At 32.9% G+C, this 24,837-nt stretch overlaps 1 protein-coding gene and 1 long non-coding RNA gene across 2 annotated transcripts in view; one reads left to right on the forward strand and one right to left on the reverse strand.

The window, feature by feature from the left end:
* Positions 1–1,458: 1,458 nt before the first annotated feature.
* LOC142332618 (uncharacterized) overlaps positions 1,459–24,837 on the reverse strand; it is a 49,934-nt gene continuing 26,555 nt past the window's right edge. Inside the window, exon 4 of the long non-coding RNA XR_012758353.1 lies at positions 1,459–1,900. This is a non-coding gene — a long non-coding RNA (uncharacterized LOC142332618). The remainder of the gene's footprint in view (positions 1,901–24,837) is intronic.
* The window catches only part of LOC142332616 (arylsulfatase B-like), a 46,056-nt gene continuing 25,387 nt past the window's right edge, over positions 4,169–24,837 (forward strand). Inside the window, exon 1 of the mRNA XM_075379157.1 lies at positions 4,169–4,512. Coding sequence (XP_075235272.1) covers positions 4,360–4,512 — 153 coding nt within the window. The 5' untranslated portion in view covers positions 4,169–4,359. The remainder of the gene's footprint in view (positions 4,513–24,837) is intronic.

A 24,837-nucleotide genomic window follows, 5' to 3' on the forward strand; every position in this document is an offset into this window, starting at 1 on the left:
CAATATCCTGATCGAGCCGCGAACACGTGACAATATATACCATATACAAGTATATACAGAATTTTAACAAAGGTACGGCAAGCCTCAAACAACTTTTCATCAGTTAACCACAAAAAAATTAAATTTAGTAAATGTTCCACGTAGTCGAAACGATCTATTTTTCGCTCTGAATGCCTGACACCGTGCATCAATTTTTTCTGTAAAAAATACAGAAACCCTTAAACTTTTCAACAATTAAACATGAAAAAATGAAATGTAACAACTGATCCAAACTTACAACGATCTATGTACCCTTCCTAAGCACCCAGGGAGATCAAATCAAAAATATTTAATCAAAATTATATTGTTCTGATATAATAAATTGAAAAACCAAAATTTTGATGAATCAAAAAACTTCAGATTACTTTTGATCCCCTTAATCAAAATTCTATCCATATCCAATTAATATTACTTTCCCGTCTATATAGTGATATAGCTGTATAAGAGAAAGTACTATAATTGTTTACGCCGTTTAGCGTAAAGTCGTTTTATTCCAATGAATTTAAGGTTATGGTGTTAGCTCATTTCTATCACGCATTATTTTCATTGTTGTTTAATCTTAATGTATATATTATGCTTAGTGTTTTTTTTATTCTCAACCAGTTTCAATACTGTCATAGTTTCTAGAAGTCTATTTCTCTTTGTCGGCTCTGATGTCATTTCTTCAACTTGCGTATTCAGAATTATTTTTGTTATGTCTTCGGTCTCGAATTCCAACACGTTCTCTCTAATCGTTCTTACACTAACACTAAGACACTACTCTTGTTGCCAACACACACTCTCTCCTGTTCACTGCCTAGCTGTGGCTTCCCCCTCCTCTCACTCATGCATCTTTTCAAATGTTCCACGTAGTCGAAACGATCTATTTTTCGCTCTGAGTGCCTATGACACCGTGCATCCATCTGGGAGGAGAGGCGACTCAAAACTTTTAAATAGGAAGAGTAGGGTTGTGATATCTGATATACCTATACTTTATATATAAACATTACATTACCATATTATTTACCATACTAGCGTGGTTTTTCCATCCGTTCCGTATGCATTCCTACACCATTCATGTGATTGCGATGAAACTTTGGTGAGTTGTGCGCACACTTACGAAGGTTTCTGAATTAGTTTGGATGGCTAGATGGCGCTGGGGTCAAGATATTTTGAAAAATTGTATTTATGGTACGATATGGCTCATATTCAGTATATATATATATATATTAGTTACGTGGAAAGATATATTTTTGCAAAAAAGAGGAAAATGGAAATAGGGAGAAAAAGAAAAGGAGGAAAAAAGGGGAAAGGGAAGAAGACAAGAAGGGAAAAAGGAAAAAGGGAACTTGCGAAAAAGGGAAGATGGGAAGGGAAAAAAGGAAAGGTTAAATTAAAAGTAAAGACCGTTTCATTGTAAAAAAAAAATTCTGTAAACATTATAAATATTTTTTATTTCTCTTAAACTAGATACCTTATACTACTTCTCTATATAATCGCCACATGAATTAAGACATTTATCGTAGCAGTACATCAGCTTCAATACACCCTCGTCGTATTCTTCTGCCGCCATTCCATTTAGCCACAGAATTTTTCAGTTCTCGCAAATCGCTTACCGCTCAAAAATTCTTTCAATTTGCCGATATTTAACTTTACTACGGACAAACTATTGATAAAATCGAAATCAGAAACAGCTTGCAGCATTTGAGATTAAATCTTCTATAAAAAAAGATTTGTTCGGTTTTTTGATATCTCTATTGATTATCGATAAAATTAGCTCTTTAAAGGTGAGACGGTGTTTGGGGCGGCGGCTCAAACAACACAGCTACTACTGCTGTTATTCTGTATGCAACGTTACTGGTTGCGTCCGCTCCTCCTGTAACTAAACAAAAAACATAGAACAAAAAATTAGAAACGAAGTTTCACGGTCGCCTGCTTGTGGTGTTTGCCGGGTACGAAGAACGGATAACACCTCTAATTACTATTTTTAAGATTGGGGCCGACTATTCTGAAACCTGCATAATTCAGAAAGTTTCAAGTTCTTTGCTGACCAAACTACTTCTCTGAAGTAAACTGAACAGATTTTAACTGTTATTTATCAGTATTAATCTCACAGGAATAAGGATAACGAACTAGTGGGAGTCCAGCTAGACGGAAGTATAATTTAAAAAAATCCCTTTCGGCATGCCGGAAGGCGGAGATAGATTTCGACAATGCTAAGTAGGGGATAAAAAAGATTTCTACCTTATGAAAAACTTCAAATTTATTCAATACGACAATGGTTGCATGAGAAAAAAGTTTCACATGTTAAGTACATGACAAGCCCCATCTTCTTAAAATTCTAGCAACAGTTTAGTCATCCCTTGCAGTAAGGGTCGGCCGTAACTTGATGCCTACAACTCCATCGGAGCAGCAGGCCTGGCCGGCACGCCGAGGGAGCCGCTGGACGCGGACGCTACATTCCCGCTCGCCGGGCTCAGCAGCAAGAGCCGGCCCAGCGTGGGATCGTTCGGGGAGAACCGCCTCGGTCGCGCCGGCGAAGGACGACCGACGCCGACCTGACACTGCGGGGCTCTGGGGGCTGCCACTGCCACGCTGTAGTGGGGACCTAACTGTCGCTGAGGGAAAGCTCGGTTGGACTTCAATGTACGAGCCGCAATTCCCCGACTTCGCCGGAGACCAGCTTCCGAACCCAACAGCTCTTTTCAGAGCTAACGCAAAAAACAGCCCTTTTCAGGGCCACCACAAGGTTATGAATTACGAGCCGTCGAAGCCATTCGATGACAACAGCCCTTCTCGGGGCTACCATAAAGTTAGTAATTATAATGAGCTGTCGAAGCCCATCGACGACAAAACCGGCCCTTTTCAGGGCTACCATAGTTAGTAAGTGTCACGTGCCGTCGAAGCCATTTGACGACAGTATATATAATATTTGGAACTGACGGTGGTCTGGGAGATTTGAAATGTGAAGATATGTCGAAATTTTCCGGAAGTCGAATCATGGTACTCATTAAAATAGGCAGCTTTCTTATGAAATCTATCTAAAAACAGTGAAAAACAAAAGAATTGACGTGAATTACATTTGGCTTCGAAATCTTTAATCAAAATGGAAACTATTTAATTGTTTTTCCCATCTAGTTTCAAAAAAAAGTCTGTAGTACCTCTTAAATTAATCTCTAAACAATAAAATACTGAGAAAAAAAAAATTGATAAAATTATGTAAATGATTCTATTTCAAAAAAAATAAATAAATATTTTTTAGTTGTGAAACCATCACACCCCAAAAACCCCAGGAGCGAACTCAAAAATTTTAAATGAAAAGGAAAGAATTATTTTGATAAATTATTTTAAAAGGCATTGAAAAATAAACATTTTGTCGTTAAAAAGTTTAGGAAACAACTACCCTAATCAAAATGGCAGTTATTTAATATTTTTTCAAAATTAATTTTAGAAATGGGCTATAGTACACTCAAATTAATGGTCTCATATCAAATAAATGGATCCGTTTTTTATGTAGAATTTGCTATTTTTTTTTTTTAACAATTAAATATTTCAGAATTACCATATTTTGTTAACATCCAGTTTATATAAATATATATAAATTAATAAAAAATTAAAATTGAACGGATTTATAGATACTAGATCGTGGATACCGGTGTTCTTTGGTGGTTGGGTTTCAATTATCCACCCATCTCAGGAATGGTCGGCCGGAGACGTCTTCCGGTATATTCACCCAGATCTTTAATCGTTTATGACTTTAATTATTGATGCGACTATTAAAAAAGAAAAAAAAACGAATTTTAAACAGGATTACCTTTCTCTTTTTTTTTGTAAAACAATTTTTTTTTTGTTAAAAACTTTACTCGTTGAACTGTCAATTTTTTTTTAATTCTGAAATATTTTAATGTAATTTATAAATAAAAATTATCGATCGAAATAAAAAAAATGTATATATAGCATTTGTTATTAAAAGAATAAAAAATATTTTTTTTATGGAAGGAGTCGTATAACATAAAAAAAACAATTAGTGAATAGTACCTGAAGGAGAGAGAGGTTATGGAAAAGGAAGAATATAATAAATACATTACTGTGTTTTTAAGAAGAGTGGGGATAAATTTAGTAAAAGACAACCTTTTAATAAAATAACAAAAACGACTATCATTGCCAACCAGAAGCTTAAGGCTATGCGTGTTATTAGTTTAAAACTCACTAGAAGCTACTGGACAGTATAGTACGTACATTTAATAATTAAAGTGCACGTTGTAGATAAACTGTATTTAAAATTTAAAGTGATTTTATATAAATTATTAGATTTAATTATTAAAGTTCTGAGTGTTTATAATGAAAAGTGATATTAAAAAAATAATTATATACATTTATGCGACAAATGTTTATTTTTCATTGATAAGATATTTTTATGTACGATGTGAAAATAGTAAAGACATCAAGAATCAAAATCAACCAAATATAATACTTATCGTAGCAGATGATCTTGTAAGTAATTAACTGTAACAGACTACGTATTTTTAAACATTAAACACACACACACACACACACACACACACACACACAATTTAATTTTACGATGAATACAGCTGGAATATTAAAGAGGAAATTATGATGATCACGTCAAAAATAACGTATCGGGATTTTTTAAATGTTTTAGGGACCAAATGGTTCATCTAGATTAAAAAAATATTATGATGCATTTTTTTTTTAATTATTATTTTTTTTACGTATATATTTCAGTATTTTGCTTTTGATGTATTTTATGTTTTTTGATCTTGGGAAATTTTCTGTTTCTTGGGGCCTTATTGTAGTATGTAATATTTTGTATTTACTGCATTTTGTGGGGATTAGCTGTTTGGCTGCAGATTTTTACTACTGTCGTATGTATTTTTAGTGTTGTTTTATTGCAGTGATCGTGTAATTAATATTACACGATTACATTCATTAATATGAATGTATCTTTAAATTTTATATTCTTGCTGTATTGGTTTTGATGATTTTTTTTATATAATACTTATATTATTGTGAGACTCGTTGTTTTCTTGAGATTTTCTTCTCTTGTATTTGTATATATTGTGTGATTTTTTCTTTGAATGTAGTTTCATAATCTTTTTTCTGTATCTTGATGTATGGTGTGTGAGTGGGCGTGTAACCCCCCTTCCAGAAGGAATGCTTCGCTAGCGGTTCCAGGAAGGGTGGTAGCCAGGATTGGCGGTTTAGTCGGTAGTGCGCAGGTTTACATAAGCATATTAATAACATCTTACGGCACATTTTAGCGAGCCCGACACTGATTAGGGATCCGTAAATGGGATTCCCCACCTCTGTAACAGAAAAAAAAAGACTAAAAAGATATACGTATGTTTGTATTTATGTACGTACTTATGTTGCACTACTTCAGTTTTAACCAAAACTCAGGATTAACCAAACCGATTTTCTTCAAATTTGGCCCAATATTTCTATAAATGGGGTATTGATCGTATTAAATGGGTGGGGGATATCGCAAAAAGACCGAATTTGATTTTCTGCAGATATTTTTGAGAAAACTTTACTAAATCAAATTTTTACTTACAATGCATATAAAAAATTATCTAAAAATTTTTTTTTCAAAAAATTCAACCTCAAACTCTTAAAACTGAAAGATATATATATTTTTTGTTTTATCTCCCATCGGTTAAAATATTTAAAAAAAAAGTTTATGAATGTTTAGAGTTCATACATAAAAAGCTATCAAGAAATTAGTACAATTTAAAAAAAAAAGTTAAACCCGGAAGTAAAATGTAGATAAGTTTTTAAAAATTTTATTTTTTTATTTTACCCCTTGGTAAGAGGGAGGGACGATAGATTTAGAAAAAATTTTTAAAGATTAATCTATATATGAATATTTATAGAAAAAAATCTTATAAATTTATTTCTCAACCTCTAAAAAAAAATAAATATTCTCTTTGTTTTTTTATTTTTTTATTTATTAATAATTAAATTATTTATATGTTAGTACTTTTTTTTGTTTTGTTTGATTACATCATCACACAAGCTTGAAGCTTATGCGTGGGATACGGAAATGTAGCGTATGAAAAATGCCATGCCTGTCCGGGATTCGAACCCAGGGACCTCCGGATGAAAGGCCGAGACGCTACCACTCGCACCACGGAGCCGGCATTTTTTTCAATGTAAAACTTTTTTATATTTAAAATTATAATGTCCAATTAAGAACTTGAAAAAATTTGAACAAAAAAAATGTTTTAATCATATTAGGAGATTTTCTATAGCTAAAAGAAGAGACAGACTTATAGGCCACATATTAAGGCATCCTGGAATAGTCGCTTTTGAAGGGACAGATAGAAGAAAAAAATTGTACAGGCATGCAACGTTTGGAATATGTAAAACAAAATGTTAGGGATTATACCGAAATGAAACGACCAGCAGTAGATAAGGAATCTTGGACAGCTGCATCAAACCAGTCAAATGATTGAAGATAAAAAAAGTAGATTTTTGTTACCATTCCTGAGATGTGTGGTTAATTGAAACCCAACCTAAAGAACACCTGCCATAGTTAAAGCGTAATAAATCGTGTGTGTTGTGATTCCGGCGACCAGAAAATACTGATCATTTCTATATATCTGGTCGAACAAGTCGTTTCCCTGACACCATGTTCTCCAAAATTATTCATACAGGTATGAATCAAAGATGTCTCTGCGCGTGCTACACTCACGCTTATTTGTGCATTTTAATTGACGCCCACATACTTTTTACTGTTTGCTTATGGACCCGGGAAATGGGTCCACAAAATTTTCAGTTAATAGTGAGTATAAATCGCTCCAGGAATTCGGGCCGCATTGAGATACTATTTTCAACATTTTGTTGTTGTTGTTCCTGGGTAGTATAGATGCCAGGATTCAATGGCGTTCAACAACGTACAGAAAATACTGTCTATCTACCCTACGTGTGCCGCTGAAAACCTACTGTTCGGCAAAATAAGGCCTACTTTATATTTTCTACGTGAAAAATCAATCGGTATTGATTTCAACAATTTTAGTCAAAATGTATTACAATATTGTTTATTAATAGACTGATAGAAACATATATATATATATATATATATATACAGTAGTTTCATATTATATTTTGAATTATTGAGAAATGGGGGTTGGTGTATAGTACATAAGATCCCAGAGATATTTTATTTTTTTTAATTTCTCTAATATCTGAAAATTACACAAGTTTATACCTAAGAAATTAATACAATTAGTGTGCAACTTTTGGTATTTTATTTAAATTTGGCTGCCCTGTCCCCAGTAAAACTAATGTATTTTGTTTTCTTCAAATTCTACCCTTCAACTAAATCATTACTATTAATATTTGATTATTAATAGAAGTATAGACTTTCTCCGATGAATATTCTGAAAAAAATTAGCACTGTATCGTCTGGAAACGAAATAATTTTATCATTATAAGATAATTTACTTATATTAAAAAAATAATAGGTAACAGTACAACTCGCCGGATTAGTCTACTGATTAAATTCATCGTGGTAAAATCAGCTGACTTTCGAAGTCGAGCCTTGTAAAAGAAGTTTCTCTTACATGGATTTGAATGCTAGACTTTGGATACCGGTGTTCTTTGGTGGTTGAGTTTCAATTAACCATACGTTTCAGGAATGAACAACTTAGGTATGTTCAAGATTACATGTTTACTGGTACATTTATATTTTACACTGTACTACGTATTCAACTACGTCACGCCTGGCAAGCCGGTATCGGTGATTACAGCTGCTAATCTACACGCGCGCGCGCACACACACACACACACACACACACACCCAGACCCGGTAGAAGCTGGAAAAACTGGTTGAATACAAACCAGGTCTCTGTGCTAATAATGACATTTTAATAGAAATTATTATTAAGTAAAAATGCAAAATAGATTCTGCAATTTATCTATATACCAAAACAGAATTATAAAAAATGCTATACCTAACCGGTACTTGAACTCGGAACCTCCGAATCAATAACTACCCGCTCTGCTATGGAGATCGGGATTTCACGTAGAAAATTATTAGAAAACTTATAACAATTTAGATTTTCATATTTCAATTAGAGAATGCTCTACTTTATTCCTAAATGAATACAGTTGCAATGCGACCACTTCAAGAGTTTTCTTTTAAATAATAACAAACAAAAAAAAGCTAAAGTTATCAGTTCTTTTGATGTAAACTCGATGTAAATAATAATTTAATAATAAATTTAACAACTTACATAAAACGAATTTCGCTTATACGGTAGACAGCTGGTGTAGCAGTGAGGCTTAACGCACCAGGTGCGTAGTCGATCGGGCGATCGAGTTCGAGACCCAGCCAGACAAAGTTACACTTTAAATATTATTAATTTATTTAGTTATACAACTCACCTGTGACGTCATAACATAGCAGAAGACTACAACAGCAATTTTTTGGAGTGGGACTACGGTTTTGCAAACGTTTGTTTGCAAATATTTTTTTTTTTTTTTTTAATGTAATATTCCTAAGAAAAATGTGACCTTAATTAGGCGAAATCTCGAGATACTGAGGGTGTGATCTTGCTCTACAGCCTCACCTCCTTGATCTTTTAATTTGAAAATTTAATGGCATCAATTTCGGATATATATATATGTAATCTGACCAAGTTCGGTCAATTAGTTCTGGAAAGGTGATTTAGAGGTTAACACCGAACATACATACTACATACGAACATTAACATCCGGAAAATCTCCATTTGGTTTTTTTGGGTCCTTGGTATCAAAATGTCAAGATCCTGTGAAAGCTGTATATGCCCAAACTGGACCGATTACATCACTTTAAAATCTAGAGCTATAGTTCTGCTATAGCGCTATCTAGACGGGAAAGTAAAATGATTAAAAAAAATGATTAAATTGATGATGGTTAAAAAATTATCATAGAAAATAAAATTTTGTAATTAGTTTTATAAAAAACATTTACTTTAATAAATCTTAAATTACCTTTACGAAATGTTACACCTTTTCAATTGCTTGCGGCAACAACCGAATCACATTGTTTGTCGGTATTCAACTTTACTATAGCCAAACCGTAGGTCAAATCGAATTTGGAAACAACTTTCAGTATTTGAAATTTGGTTTTCTACAAAAAAAGGTTATATTTATATGCCCTTATCGATAAAAGTAATTTTAAAGGTGAGACGGTTTACAATGTACATTCCTTTAGACTTGCCCTTCACTTTTAAGCGTCTCTAGTTTCGAATTAAATTTACTTTTTTCGATGACAATAAATAAATCCAAAGGGCAGACGTTTCACGCGGCTAGTCTTTACTTGGACGGAACGGAACGCAAAAGTGGCGGGAGTATCACAAATTCTCCCTTCGAATCGCAGAGCCTGAACAGTGTCCCTTGCTGCTGTATGATTCTATAATCGGGCGTGTTTCAAGGGTTTATTTTAATGTCGGTTATAAGTTTTGTTATATTTTATGGACGGATTTGTGATTAGCGTTCCATATCAGTTTTGGACCAGCGTTCTCAAACCCATTACTGGGTCCGACCGCTGGAGACTAGGCATTTTTAAAACCTGTGCTCCCGACGTAATTCCCCTTCAGACCATCCGCTGAAGTCCTTTCGGTGCTAGCGCTTCATAGGCTAGCAGGAATACGCCACAACGGGGCCCTAGTTGTTTGGAGGGAGTAATGCGCCTCCTTCTCCGGAGGGAGTCGCAATTGCTGATTTAATTAATTGTAAGTAAAAAATTTTTAAGGTATGGATAAAGGAGAAGATTTTCATCTACTTCTTCCGTGGCTGCCCTTCACATTGCTTCTCTGCTGGGCTCTTTTTCCGGACTCCAGTCCATGACGGCGAGTCGTAACTCGCCGTCTTCTTTTTCTTCTTCTTCAGATGGCCTTCTCGTTCTTCTTTGGCCTACACTTTCCGAGACTCGGCAGTAATTGAAATTACATGCCAATAACCTTGCTTTTCCCGTGGCCCTGAAGGGCTGAACGGGGGAAAGTGCAGGTTTCTTCTTTCTTCTATGCTATTGACGGCTGCTGGGCTCGTTCCCTCTTCTTCGTTCTTGAAAGGAAAGGAGAAAGGGAACTTACAATTGGGGTAAAACATGATTCGCGGTTTGGGAGTGGCAATCGCCTTTTGTCGAAGAAGTAAGAGCGGGTTACTCAAACACATCAAATAATTAATCTTCCAGACATACGTGTATCCGGGAAGGGTTTGGGGGAACCGCGTGGCCGCAGTGAAGAAACCAGTGTTATGTTGGCTGTCGTAGGTGTTTACCTGCAGACTCGAAAGTTCTCGGGTGGGCAACTGTATTTAGCTTGCTCTTAACTCTCCTTTGGGAACAAACAGTATGTATGCATTCCAGAGAGAAAAGGTGTAAATATAGTATACGAAGTGTGGTTTTTAAATAACTAGACTACTGCTGTAAAATATTTTATTTTAAATTTATACTTATTTAGTTATTACTCCCTTCAATATACATCCCTTCTCTATCCCTTCAACGCTCCATGCGAATTTTCCATTGTTCGAAACAGCGCTAGAAGTCTTCTTCTGTAAGCTCTTTCATGACTCGTGCCGATTTTTCTTTCACGGCTTCAACGGTCTGAAATCTTGTTCCTTTTAATGCAGATTTGACCTTGGGGGAACAGATAAAAATCACATGGTGCCAGGTCAGGCAAATAAGGTAGATGGTCTAACACTGGGATGTTATACTTGTTTAGAAAAGTCTTGACAAACAAAGGAGTGTGAGCCTCACCGGCTCACACTGATGTCCTGATAAATAATCCATGACTTATTCTTCTACAATTCGGTTCGTTTTTTTCTTATTTTTCACGGAATTGAGCAAGGATCTTAAGGTAGTAATGCTGATTAATATTTTGACCTCCAGGAACCCAGTGAAGGTACACGATCCCATGAATATAAAAAAAAAAACAATTATCATCGCTTCGAATTTTGATCATCTTCAAAGTCTTCTCGACCATCTTGGAAACGCTTAAACCACTCAAAAACCCGTGCACGTGATAAACATTCATTGCCATATACTTTTTTTAATAAAATTCAGTAGCGGTTTTTCCCAGTTTTATATGAAATTTCACGACAATTCTTTATTCTAATAAAACACTTATTATATTTTCGGCAAAACAAAAAAAAAAAAAAAAATAGATGTTATCCAAACGAAGGCCACGGCCAGACTAATGTGGCTACAGAAACTGGAGTAGCAAAAATCGAAAGAGAAGGCTTCATCACGCTACACAACTGTGAGTCGAACAAATTTGGCGCATGGGCAGTTCTTCTGTAGCAGCATTAGTCTCGTTATTTAATAGCCACACCTCATACAAATCCATTTTTTAAATTATGTTTACAAAATGTTTTACAAAAAATATTAAAAACAAAAAAAAAGAAGTACGGTTTCATCGTAATGCTTGTCGCGTTACATTAAAAACCGTGAAAAAAATTTTTACTCGTACGAAGGTCAGATAACCGATTAATTACAACTATTCCTTTTAAGATTGAGCCTGACCGTTCTGAAACTCGCATTCATCACTCAAAGTTTCGAATCCTGTGCTGACCAAACTGTTACTCTGAAGAATTTATAATACTTTGATAGGTTTTATAAATTGAACAGGCTTTAATTTTTATTTAATATAATTATTTTCACAAGCATGAGAATAATGAATATAACGAGAGTTAAGAAACGGGTAGACGAGAAATCGGTTAGTTTTATTATAAAATTTATCTACGATAAAGTAATAACCACGGTGTAATTTTAGTTAATTTAATGTAATTCTAGCCGGCCTCCGTGGCCCAAGTGGTAGCATCTCGGCCTTTCATCCGGAGGTCCCGGGTTCGAATCCCGGTCAGGCATGGCATTTTCACACAGGCTCATTCATTTCTTCCTCTGAAGCATGTCTAACGGTTGACCCGGAGGTTAAATAAAAAATTTTAATTCTAATTAATGACGTAATTTAATTTTTAAATTTCATTAATTTACTGTATACATGCTTTTATTACTACTGCATACAGTTATCTATACAGGGTGATTACAAATGAAATATACACTTTCAATAGCTCATAAAAAATTAAACTGGTGTATGCGAATAAAGTAAATGATATAGTTTTACAGGGAATTTTTTAAACTTTATGTTGGTATGTCTGCTCTGCTGCTAATGTTACTGACTGATGAGTCATGTTACCAGTCTGGCAAGATGGCCGCTACTGCAGTAAAGAAAGCTTTTTATGTGCTCGAATTAGTCAAAACAAACTTGGATACTGTCGTGCAGCGACGTTCCAAAAAAAAAACATGGTAAATAAACACAAAAAAGAAAATCAATCTACTACTGGAATAAACAGTTTCAAAAACGTTTCTTTATCAAAAAGAAAAGTGCTGGAAGACCTTCTTTTTCAGAAGAACAAATCGATCGTGTTCGTATTAACGTTGCCCAGGCAAACCGATTAGATCGTCAAGTTTAGAATTGCAAATTGCTCCACCGAATGTGTTTAAAAATTTTGCAGAAACGTTAGAAAATGACGTCTTGTAAATTATAGTCTGTACAGAGTTTAAATGTCGACGAAATGTAAGAATACAGGTTACAGAAAACCCAAGAGAAAGCTTACAACATAAACGCGATTCCCCTAAAGTGAACTTGTTTTGCGCTGTATCTCATAAAAGAATGTACGGGCCGTTCTTTTTCCATGACGTAACAGTAACCGGAGTAATTTATCTGGACATGTTAAGCGAATGGCTAAGGTCTCAACCCGAGGAAGACAACTTCGTATTTGTACAAGATGGAGTTCGCGTCACTGGCTAGAAATTATCTAGATAAACGACTGGATGGAAGTTGATGAATCGGCCGTTTAAGTGAGGAAAACGTGGTGTTTAAGCGCTGGCCACCAAGGAGTCCAGACTTAACGCAATGCTACTACTTTTTATTGGGTCATGTAAAAGACAAAGTTTTTGTACCACCCCTCCTGTTGATATCGAAGACTTAAAATAACGGATCACAAATGCTATTGCTACCGTTGACCGGCACATGTTTAGGACGAATTCGACTACTGTGTTCTTAACTGTCGGTGCACAAATTGAACATTAATACAGAATTCTTCTATATAATAATGTAAGGAATCATTTCAATTCTTAAAAAAATAAATTTTTAATAAGCTATCGAAAGTGTATATTTAATTTGTAATCACCCTGTATATCTATACTATTATAAAAAGGAAGAAGAAGAAGAAGAAGAAGAAGGTTTTTGTTTATTCAGAATAAACAAAAATACTACCAAATCAATCGCAACAAAATTTTTACATCATGTTTTTTGACGTAACTGATAAGGTTTTTAGATATATTTTATCTCGAAAAATTTCAAAGAACCAACCGATAGATTGCTTTCATTTCAGGATACATTCGTACGAGTATTATGCCATTGAAGGTTTTAAGCCACAGACAAAAGCCCTATCTCCCTATGAATATTAAAAATATACTTCATCACCCCCAAAGAGAGTGAAGTTGTAAATTAAAAATATTCATCGAGAAAAAAAAATCTTTTTACTTCATTATTATAATTTTTCCTCCATGAAAAGAAATAAGTTACGAATTTTTCGCCGTCAAAGGTATTTTATTTATTACTAAATCTGTCTTTTTTTAATTTAATTTCTTTTTCAATTTTCTATAAAGCCTGAATATTTTAATAGTTGTTTATCAGTATTATTCTCACAAACACGAGGATAACGAACGGTGCGGGGGGACCGGAATGGCGACCGAAGCGAGTTCTGCTAGTGTCCAGACCGGCCGTCCCCTGGATTTATTTTTACGTTTTTGTTGGTTGATTTATTATTATAAAAAAACAAACGCTACAAACATTTCTGTAAGGAAATAAGTGTAAAAAAATTCAAGGTCTTTTACATCCTATTTCGGGTTTATTCACTGCTTTCATTACATTAAGTAATGAAAAGTAATTAATTACAGAGTAACGTTGTTTTTTTATTATTGTATATAATTAATTTTTTTGATTGAAATAAATTACACTTAACACCTATATTTATAATTTATTTCAACGGGTATTTATAATGTTATATGATTATTTATCGAAAAATTCATTTAATTCAAATATTTTCTTAAGTATCATTAATTTGTTTAAGTCTAATTAATTATATTTACTTGGTGTTAAAAAAAAAAAAAAAAAAAAAAAAAAAATAGAAACCTGACTGAGATTCGAACCTACAACTTTCTCTTGTGTTTCCCTTTTTTCTTACCTCCGGGGCTATCGTTAAGGTATTGCCTTAGAGGATGAGATGAATGACAATTTTTTGTAACGTATGAAAACGCCATGCCTGACCAGGATTCGAACCCGGGACCTCCGGATGAAAGGCCGGAGACCTTTCCCTTAAAAAGAAATAAAATCTACGAAGTAATACCATTACTATAAATTAATTTTGTAAGTCTAAAACATAAATTTCGGACGCGAAACTTTATATTAACCGTTCTAAAAACATTTAACATTTACTCTTCTAAACAGTTTTCACAAAACAGAATCCACTTTTCTTTATAATTTTTTTTACGGTCCTTCACACTAAAAAAAAAAAAAATACTGTATAAGCAAATATAATATAAATGATGAACAATGTAATGTTAATTGCAATATTATTATAATTACTACTATTACAATTGTAATAAATTATTACTCAGTAAGTCTAATTAATTGTAAAGTAATGAAAGGTGGGAAAGTATTCACACAATATTTTGAACGGACTTTTCATTTAAATCAGTAAAAGCCTTATTTTTATTTTAATATAATAAAAGTTCAAAAAAAAATTGGGGTTCCGTTTAAATGGGTTTTTTTATTATTGATTTCTTTTTTTTTTGTCTTCAGTCATTTGACTGGTTTGATGCAGCTCTCCAAGATTCCCTATCTAGTGCTAGTCGTTTCATTTTAGTATACCCTCTACATCCTACATCCCTAACAATTTGTTTTACATATTCCAAACGTGGCCTGCCTACACAATTTTTTTCCCTCTTCCTGTCCTTCCAATATTAAAGCGACTATTCCAGGATGCCTTAGTATGTGGCCTATAAGTCTGTCTCTTCTTTTAACTATATTTTTCCAAATGCTTCTTTCTTCATCTATTTGTCGCAATACCTCTTCATTTGTCACTTTATCCACCCATGATTTTTAACATTCTCCTATAGCACCACATTTCAAAAGCTTCTAATATATTCTTCTCAGATACTCCGATCGTCCAAGTTTCACTTCCATGTAAAGCGACACTCCAAACATATACTTTTAAAAATCTTTTCCTGACATTTAAATTAATTTTTGATGTAAACAAATTATATTTCTTACTGAAGGCTCGTTTCGCTTGTGCTATTCGGCATTTTATATCGCTCCTGCTTCGTACATCTTTAGTAATTCTACTTCCCAAATAACAAAATTCTTCTACCTCCATAATCTTTTCTCCTCCTATTTTCACATTCAGTAGTCCATCTTTCTTATTTCTACTACATTTCATTACTTTTGTTTTGTTCTTGTTTATTTTCATGCGATAGTTCTTGCGTAGGACTTCATCTATGCCGTTCATTGTTTCATCTAAATCCTTTTTACTGTCGGCTAGAATTACTATATCATTAGCAAATCGTAGCATATTTATCTTTTCACCTTGTACTGTTACTCCGAATCTAAATTGTTCTTTAACATCATTAACTGCTAGATCCATGTAAAGATTAAAAAGTAACGGAGATAGGGAACATCCTTGTCGGACTCCCTTTCTTATTACGGCTTCTTTTTTATGTTCTTCAATTATTACTGTTGCTGTTTGGTTCCTGTACATGTTAGCAATTGTTCTTCTATCTCTGTATTTGAACCCTAATTTTTTTAAAATGCTGAACATTTTATTCCAGTCTACGTTATCGAATGCCTTTTCTAGGTCTATAAACTCCAAGTATGTTGGTTTGTTTTTCTTTAATCTTCCTTCTACTATTAATCTGAGGCCTAAAATTGCTTCCCTTGTCCCTATACTTTTCCTGAAACCACATTGATCTTCTCCTGAAACCAAATTGATTATGATTACCAAAATAAGATTAAAACAACTGAAATTCAGATAAAAGTATTATTGATTTTGGGTGCTCTCTTAATCTATCGGGACAATTTAGTAAAAAATGTTTTAATAGAGAAGTTACAATAAAAAAACTAAAAAAAACAGATTGTTTAAAAATATTGAAAAATGAAGATTAACTTTTATGACATTAATGAAAAAAAAACATTGCTTCTTATTTTGGCTCCCCAGTGTAATTATTATTAAATTAGCCAGTGGCCAAAATTACTTAAATTTAATTTGCCCTTATAAACACAAAAAAAGTTTTTTTAATAATAAAAATTAAAAAAGAGATAGAGCCAAAAAAACAAATATGTATTTTTTGAGGTGTGGACGAATATTTAAGAAATGTTTTCCTAAAAATTTTCATATATAAGTTAAGCTTAACAAATTTTCTTAAATACTGTTTTCTCCAAATCAACCCCCCCCCTTCTACTAACGGCTAAAATAAAAACTTAAACATTTTCAAAGAAACATTTGTGTTTAATGTCCGTTATAATTTTGGAAAATATTAGACATTTTTTGACCTTTGGTTAAGCCAATCCGCTTAGGCATTGGATTAGTTGGAGGTAGGCGCATTGTTATCGTGCCACGTTTATATTGGTATTGTTTGTGATTCAATTTGGGGGTCTCGCTGGTAGGGGTGGCTGCGCTACCGAGGTATGGTACTCGTACGACCGGGGGTGTGGCTTCCCTCCGCCGGTGGCGGTCCTGATCGTGACTTGGTATTGCCACGCAAGACACCATGATGGGATCGGGTGGCGGTGAGGGGGTTTGTCCACGGCTCCTGCGGGGACCGGAATGAGGTTGCGTTCCCCTTGTTAGGTGACTTAAAATGTTTGACTTATTTGGATGTAGGTCTGAATTTTTATGTTGCGTAAAACACAATTTTGATTGGTACGAGTGTAGTACTGATTTAACTTTAAAACTCGTTCGTTTTCTGAGGCATTCGCAGTTACGAACGGTGTTGTCAAATCTGTACTAGGCGCGGGGTCCGCGCTTCCGTGGTTTCGGTTAATTAGTTTGAGGGAATCATGTTAGGTTGGATGTGAAGATGTCCGTTTGAGTCCTACGTGAAGGCGAAATTTGATATGTATTTACTGATGCAAATGTCTGCCGAGGTATTTACATCGGTGGCATCCCGACCGAGGCCTGGCTGATGACTGTGAGATGTAATCAGTTAGAGGGTCTAAAGACAACCTCCGGTAAAGCCCCTAGGGCTTGGAACGGAGGAAGTGGTGTGGGGACCGGTAACGCCACAAGGTGGGTCTTCCCCCTACGGGGTTGGGATAGCCCTATATATGATATATATAAAATACCAAAAAAAGTTTTTAAAATATTAAAACCCAATGGGGGGAAAAGAACAATGGAGCAAAAGAACAAAAAAACATAAATTTCAATTTAAGAAGTGAAGGTTGATTTTATTGAAAAACAAATTCTGGGTTATTTATATCTGCATTGTAGGTAACAAATTTACTTTAATACAGTTTTTTCTAAAATGTCTCTGAAGAAAATTAAAATTTTGTTCTTTTTCGATATCACGTCCACCCGTTAACGAATTTTGAAAAGAAACTAATACGATCAATTCTCCATACATAGAAATACGAGTAAATACATAATCGATTCGGTCAATACTGAGATACAATGGCAAAAGCAATGCAACCCGCACACACACACACACACATATATATATATATATATATATATATATAAACAACTTGATCTAACAAGTACAGAATAAGATTAAATTAGGTAGGATGACACCTTACATCATCGGAGTACTTTCACGATTTTCTCGCATTATAGTAATATAATATTGGCTACTCAAACCACACACGTGAATTCATTCTTTTTTAACATATTTATCATTTTAACTTTTAATTAATATTTTTATTATTTGACATTTTTATACATGGGATTTTTAATTTTTAACTTTTAATTTTGATTTTAAATCTTAAATTTTAAACTGAAAGAAGAAAAAACTAAGTTATACTTCTTCTGATGCGTTAGGAGAAACTGATCAGGATGTATTTTCAGCAAGTTACGTAAGTTGCGCGCGCCGATGTAACACACCATGAAGATTTGCGCAGTCTAAAGTGGATAAGTTTGCACGCACATTCCTGTAGTGATATGTAATTCAGTCAGTCGTTCAATGCAATTAAGTGATTAGCACGCGTTGTAAATATAACAGATATTGAGTCATAATAAAATTCATTTATATACACGGATTTCTTAAGACGGATATTTTATAAACTGTGAATATTGTTGTTCATATTCATAAAACTTTACTTATATTGCAGAGTATATTTATTTTTTCTTAAAATTGTGTATCAAGATTTGAGGTTATATTTATGTAAGTATTATTTTTTATGAGTAAAATTATATATTTTAATGACATAAAATAACACACATCAGATAAAATCTTGATTTTGCATAAATAATTTTAAATTTACCAAAAACAATATTTTTGATAAAATACACTATTATAAAATAAAACTATTTGTATCATATTTTTCATATCATAATCCTCGTGCCTATTTAATCGTCATCCGAAGAATTAATGGAACTAAATTAATCGAAATATATTCGACGAACTTTGTTTTATATGACAACGAATACTTTAGTACTTTTTAAATTGTATAAAATAAATATTATTTAATTTAATTTAAGTATTATTTATTAATGGTATTTAATGTCGTCTATCGATCGTTTGACTCAGTTCAAATTTGTGTGAATTCGTAAAAAAATAATTTTTTTATTCACGCCAAAGAAGTATACCTTCTTACGTGCATACATAAGTATACCCGAGATTTTTTTTAATTTTAATTCCAATTTTGATTAGAATTGATTTTAAACTTTATATCTAAAGTTTTAACAAATTTTGTTTTATTGTATTTATAAAGATTTTATTTTGTTAATGTTGTGCATTTATAATATGTAATTTTACGAGAATAATTAATAGATTAGATCAACTGAAGATGCGAGAAAATCGTGAAAGTAGTCTTGTGTAAATATAATGATATGTCATCCTACTTAATTTAGTTTTATTCTGTATTATTTATTTATATTTATATAATAGAACAGAGGAATATAGGTCTTAATATATATATATATATATATATATATATATATATATATATATATATATATATATTAACTAATTGGATCCTAAAACGTTAAGATTTACAAAAATTCGATACACTATTTTTGACGCGATCACCATACATTTCCCTTTAATACAGGTAATCTAGCAACGTATACTCTCCGGTAAAGTAAAATTAATAATATCAAACGACATTTAGGATGAGGCAGTATATTAAAAAAAAAAAAAAAATTAGGCAGTACTTTTTTTTTCAGAAAATGTAATTTTTAGCTATTGACCATCTCATTCCCATGCAATATGAATACTGGTGCTCAGTATTAGAATTAATGATTAAAAATATCCATTTATTATGATATAATAAATACGAGTATATTATGTACTTTAAAGATTAAAAGATTAGATATTATGTCACATTGCACACCATTTCAAAAAGATACGACAATTTTATACGATGTATGTGTGTGTGTATAAATATATATATATATATATATATATATATATATACAAAGCGTGTTAAAAAATACAGAAACCCTTAAATAACTTTTCAACAATTAAACATGAAAAAATGAAATTTAACAACTGATCTAAACTTACAACGATCTATGTACCCCTTCCTAAGCACCCAGGGAGATCAAATCAAAAATATTTAATCAAAATTATATTGTTCTGACATAATAAATTGAAAAACCAAAATTTTGATGAATCAAAAAACTTCAGATTACTTTTGATTCCCTTAATCAAAATTCTATCCATATCCAATTAATATTATTTTCCCATCTATATAGCTGTATAAGAGAAAGTACTAAAATCGGTCCAATTTGGGCGTATGCGGTTTTCACCGGATCTTGACGTTTTCACACCTAAGGATTTCAAAAAACCAGATGGAAATTTTCCGGATGTTAATGTTCGTATGTAGTATGTGTGTTCGGTGTTCGGCCTCTAAATCACCTTATATCTTCAGAACTACTTGATCGAACACGGTGATATTACTTTTGTATATGGGGCATTAATGCCATTAAATTTTCAAGTTAAAAAGTCAAGGGGGTGAAGCTGTAGAACAAGGTCACCCTTATTATTTCGAGATTTCGCTTAATTAAGGTCTAATTAAGCATTATTAAGGTTCTTAAGCATATTTGTTAACGATTAAAAAATAATATTTGCAAAAAAAGAAATTCAAAATCGCACCCAACCCCAAAAGATGCTTTAAACTACCGGGTAAGTGGGTATACTGGGTCAATAATACTCCGTATCGCCACCAGGAACGCTAGTGTACAGTGCTACACTGTACACTAGCTATTGTAGTCCACTGCTATGTCGAAGTAAAATTATAAATACTTTTAAGTTATGTGTGTATACCCAAGTCCTATAACTGTGCTGTCAACTTTTTTTTTTTTTTTTTAATAAAAAGTTACAAAATTAGTCTACAGTACCTGTTAACTAACCCAAGGGTTGGTCTAGTGGTGAACGCGTCTTCCCAAATCAGCTAATTTGGAAGTCGAGAGTTCCAGCGTTCAAGTACTAGTAAAGTCGGTTATTTTTACACGGATTTGAATACTAGATCGTGGATACCGGTGTTCTTTGGTGGTTGGGTTTCAATTAACCACACTTCTCAGGATCGGTCGACCTGAAACTGTACAAGACTAACACTTTATTTACACTCATACATATCATCCTTTGAAGTATTATCTGAAAGGTAATTACCGGAGGCTAAACAGGAAAAAGAAAAGTACCTGTTAACTGCTAAACGGTGAAATAGTAAGAAGATAAAATTTAACAAATGATTTTTATCTTAAAATGATATTTTTGTGGTTATATTTAAGAGAAAAGTACGATGATCATGTCAAAAATAAGGTTTCTGGTTTTTATTGGCAAATCATTCATTAAGTTTTATCGTGTAATTAGTTCATCTAAATAAAAAAAAAAAAAAAACCATATGTAGGTAGGTATGTGTGGCGCCCTGTTTTTAGTCATATATCAGGATTGACCGAACCTATTTTCTTCAAATATTTCTATATATGGTACATTAATCATATTAGTTTTATTTTTTAAAATATGCTAAGCGGGCGGAGATATCGCGATAAATTTCGATTTTCTATTGAGGAAATTTAAAGAAAATTTTATTAAAGCAAATTTTTTTACCTACAATGCATGTATAAATAATTTTTTTTTAAATTTGAAAAAAAAATAATTCCTCCTTTTAAAATTAAAATATACTTTTTTTGTTCTTTCGTTCTATTCTCCTTCGGTTTAAATATTTTTCAAAAAATTATTTAAAGTTTATACGTCACATACAAAGCTATCAAAAAAATGTAACAATTTTTTACATTATAGACTTCGGTCCTAAAATGTAGAAAAAGTTTAAAAAAAATCTTTTTTTCTTATTTTAGTCTTGTGGTTATTATATACAGAAGTAGTATAAGGTACGTAATTTAAGAGAAATAAAAAATATTTACGATAAAGTTTTCAGAATAAATATTTTTACAATCAAACGGTCTTTATTTTAGAGATAACCTCTCGTATAATTAGAGAGAAGGTCGCTTCTTCCCTTACCAGAAAATTAACAAAATTAGATTTACTTGTGCTAAGAACTAATTTATTATTTTTGAATCGATCTCGATAATAATGAGATCTTATTCCATCTGTACTTTTATATCTTCTTAGTTATTGCAGCTACATTCTACGGCAGCATCATCCGGAAAGAAAATATTTCCCCTCAGAAATTTTCATTATATAAAAAGATTTTTTTGTAGAAAATTTTATTTTATACAAAGTGGTCTATGAATTCGATTTGACCAACGGTTTTTCCGTAATAAAATGAATTATCGGCAAGGGAAATAATCCGGTTGATATCGCAAACCATTAAAACGGTTACCATCTTGAAACTGTGAAATATTTCGTAAAGGCTATATGTGTTATGTTCTTTCCAGGTATAAAAACTATGTTCATGAAAAAATGTCAGCTAAATCGGTTGAGTAGTCTTTGCGCGATAGGGTAGCAGTCTCACAGAAAACCGGTATTTATATATATATATATATATATATGTCACATTGTGTTATAACTATACGTTATAACTAAATCGATGGCTCAGAACCAGGCAAAATTATCTGCAAATCTTGAAATTTTTAAAAGACAACAAAACATATAAACCGGTATGAGTGTAGTGACCCTCAAAAAACCGATTATTTAGAGATGCTTAACTACAAAACCAAAAGGTAATAGAAAAATTGTAAAACGTTGTCCAAATTACAAAAAAATTGTAATTACAATTTTCGTATAAATTATAAACGAAAATATAAAGTTAAAAAAAGGAATATGTATTATTAATCCTATCTAAAAAACCAAATATTGCTAAAGTTAAAAGTGATACGGAAGGATCTTAGAAATAACTGTAAAATTACATACGTATTTGTAAATTACTAATAATAGTTCACTGTGTAGCCAGTGAGGAATGTAATTTTAGTTTTGCTAATGATATTTACTTTTATTTTACTTTCACCGGAATTCTTATGTTTTTGTAATTATACAGACATGATGTCCACAAATTATAATTTGTAAAATAATAACAGTTTGAAATGTTTGGTTAAAAATAAATAAAATAATAATTTAAAAAACAATTCAACTGGATGTAATTATAATGAAATTTTGATTAATAAATAATTTGAAAATAATAAAGAGAAATGTTTATTAATAAATATAAACTTTAATTTTTTTTTCGTTTTCTTTTTCCTGTTTAGCCTCCCGGAATTACCGTTCCGGTATTAATTCAGAGGATGATCAGTATGAGTGTAAATGAAGTGTGGTCTTGTACAGTGTCAGTTCGAACATTTTTGAGATGTGTAGTTAACTGAAACCCAACCAACAAATAACACCGGTATACACGATCTAGTATTCAAATCCGTATAAAATTAACTTTCTTTACTAGGACTTGAACGCTGGAACTCTCCACTTGCAAATCAGCTGATTTGGGAAGACGCGTTCACTACTAGACCAACCCGGTGGTTAAACTTTAAATTTTAAAAACATCAAACCACACGCATTATTTTTTTTAAAGATTTTAACAATTTCTCTTTTCACTGAAAAATTAAGTCCTCCAATTATATAGACTCGCAAAGAGGCATACTGAAAAATAAAAAAACAAAAACCGTATCGTGCAAAATGTTAAAAATTCTACAAAATTGTAAAATAAAACAAAGTTAAAAAAAATAAAATTGTAACAGATTCTACAAAGTTGTAATATAAAATAGTCTAAAAAAAATTATTGTTAATTTTTCCGTATAAAAAACTTTTAATAGCGCTAATGTTCATCAAAAGTAGTTTTATAAATGTTGAGAACGAAAGGATTAAAATTTGGGAGCCCAAGTATCATGAAAACCAAAATAAGATTGAAGCATCAAAATTCACAAATTTCGAATAACAAATTTTTCATTATAGACCTATTAAATTTTTGACTTACTTTATTGGGAAAATTTAAGAAAAGTTGATTTCAAAGAGAGTTGTTTAAAAATATTGAACAAATATAGTATAGCTTTTATGAAAGTAATGAAATAAATTGTATCTCATTTTATGATCGGAATATAACATACGAGGTGTGATCAAAAAATACGGTGAATGAATTTTTATAGCGGCAACTGCCGACGCTACATCCATATACTGTGATTGGTCCAATAGCGTGATCAACTGAGACAGGCAGGGACAAGTTGTAACAGGTTCGAGCTTGCCAGTCAGTTGCCAGAGCTGCTAGAGTGAGGTTGTGTTTATCGTGTCTGTCGCGCAACATGGATTTTGAACAACGCATTAACATTAAGTTTTGTTTTAAGTTGCAAAAGAGTGCCAAAGAAGCTCACGAAATGTTAGAATCGGTGTACAGCGATAATGTGGTAATTTTGAAGACTGCGTACAAGTGGTATGGCCGATTTAAAAACGGAAATGAGTCTGGTGAAGACGAGCAGCGTGCGGGACATCCAGTAACCTCAAAAACAGTTGAAAATGTGCAAAAAGTGGAAACAATAGTTCGTTCAAACAGGCGAATGACTATTCGAGAGCTATCGGAAGACCTTAACATCTCGAACGGATCCGTTCAAAGCATTTTAACTAATGAATTGCAAATGAGACGAGAGAATGCAAAATTTGTTCCCAGACTTTTGAGTGATGAACAGAAGGAAAATCGTGTGTCAATTTGCACGGAGTTGAAGGGTCGTCTTCATGCAGATCCGGACTTCATGGCCAAAATTGTAACTCGAGATGAAATTTGGGTCTATGGCCATGACCCTGAGACCAGAATGCACAGTTCCCAATGGAAAACCAGTTCATCTCCTCGCCCTAAAAAGGCACGTCAGTCAAAATCCAACATCAAGGTCATGCTCGTTGTTTTTTCGATAGCGAGGGCATAGTGCGATCACAGTTCGTTCCAAGGGGAACAACTGTAAACTCTGAATTTTATAAGGGTGTACTGCAACGTTTGCGAAACGACGTACGAAGAAAGCGACCAATTGGTTTCTTCTTCACCATGGCATCGCGCCGTGTCACACCTCGCTTCTCATTCGCGAGTATTTGGCCGAAAAAGGTGTTCCTGTCTGTCCACATCCGGCATTTAGCACCATGCAACTTTTGGCTCTTCC

The sequence above is a fragment of the Lycorma delicatula genome, chromosome 11 (genome assembly GCF_047948215.1).
Source record: "Lycorma delicatula isolate Av1 chromosome 11, ASM4794821v1, whole genome shotgun sequence".
Taxonomy (NCBI): domain Eukaryota; kingdom Metazoa; phylum Arthropoda; class Insecta; order Hemiptera; family Fulgoridae; genus Lycorma; species Lycorma delicatula.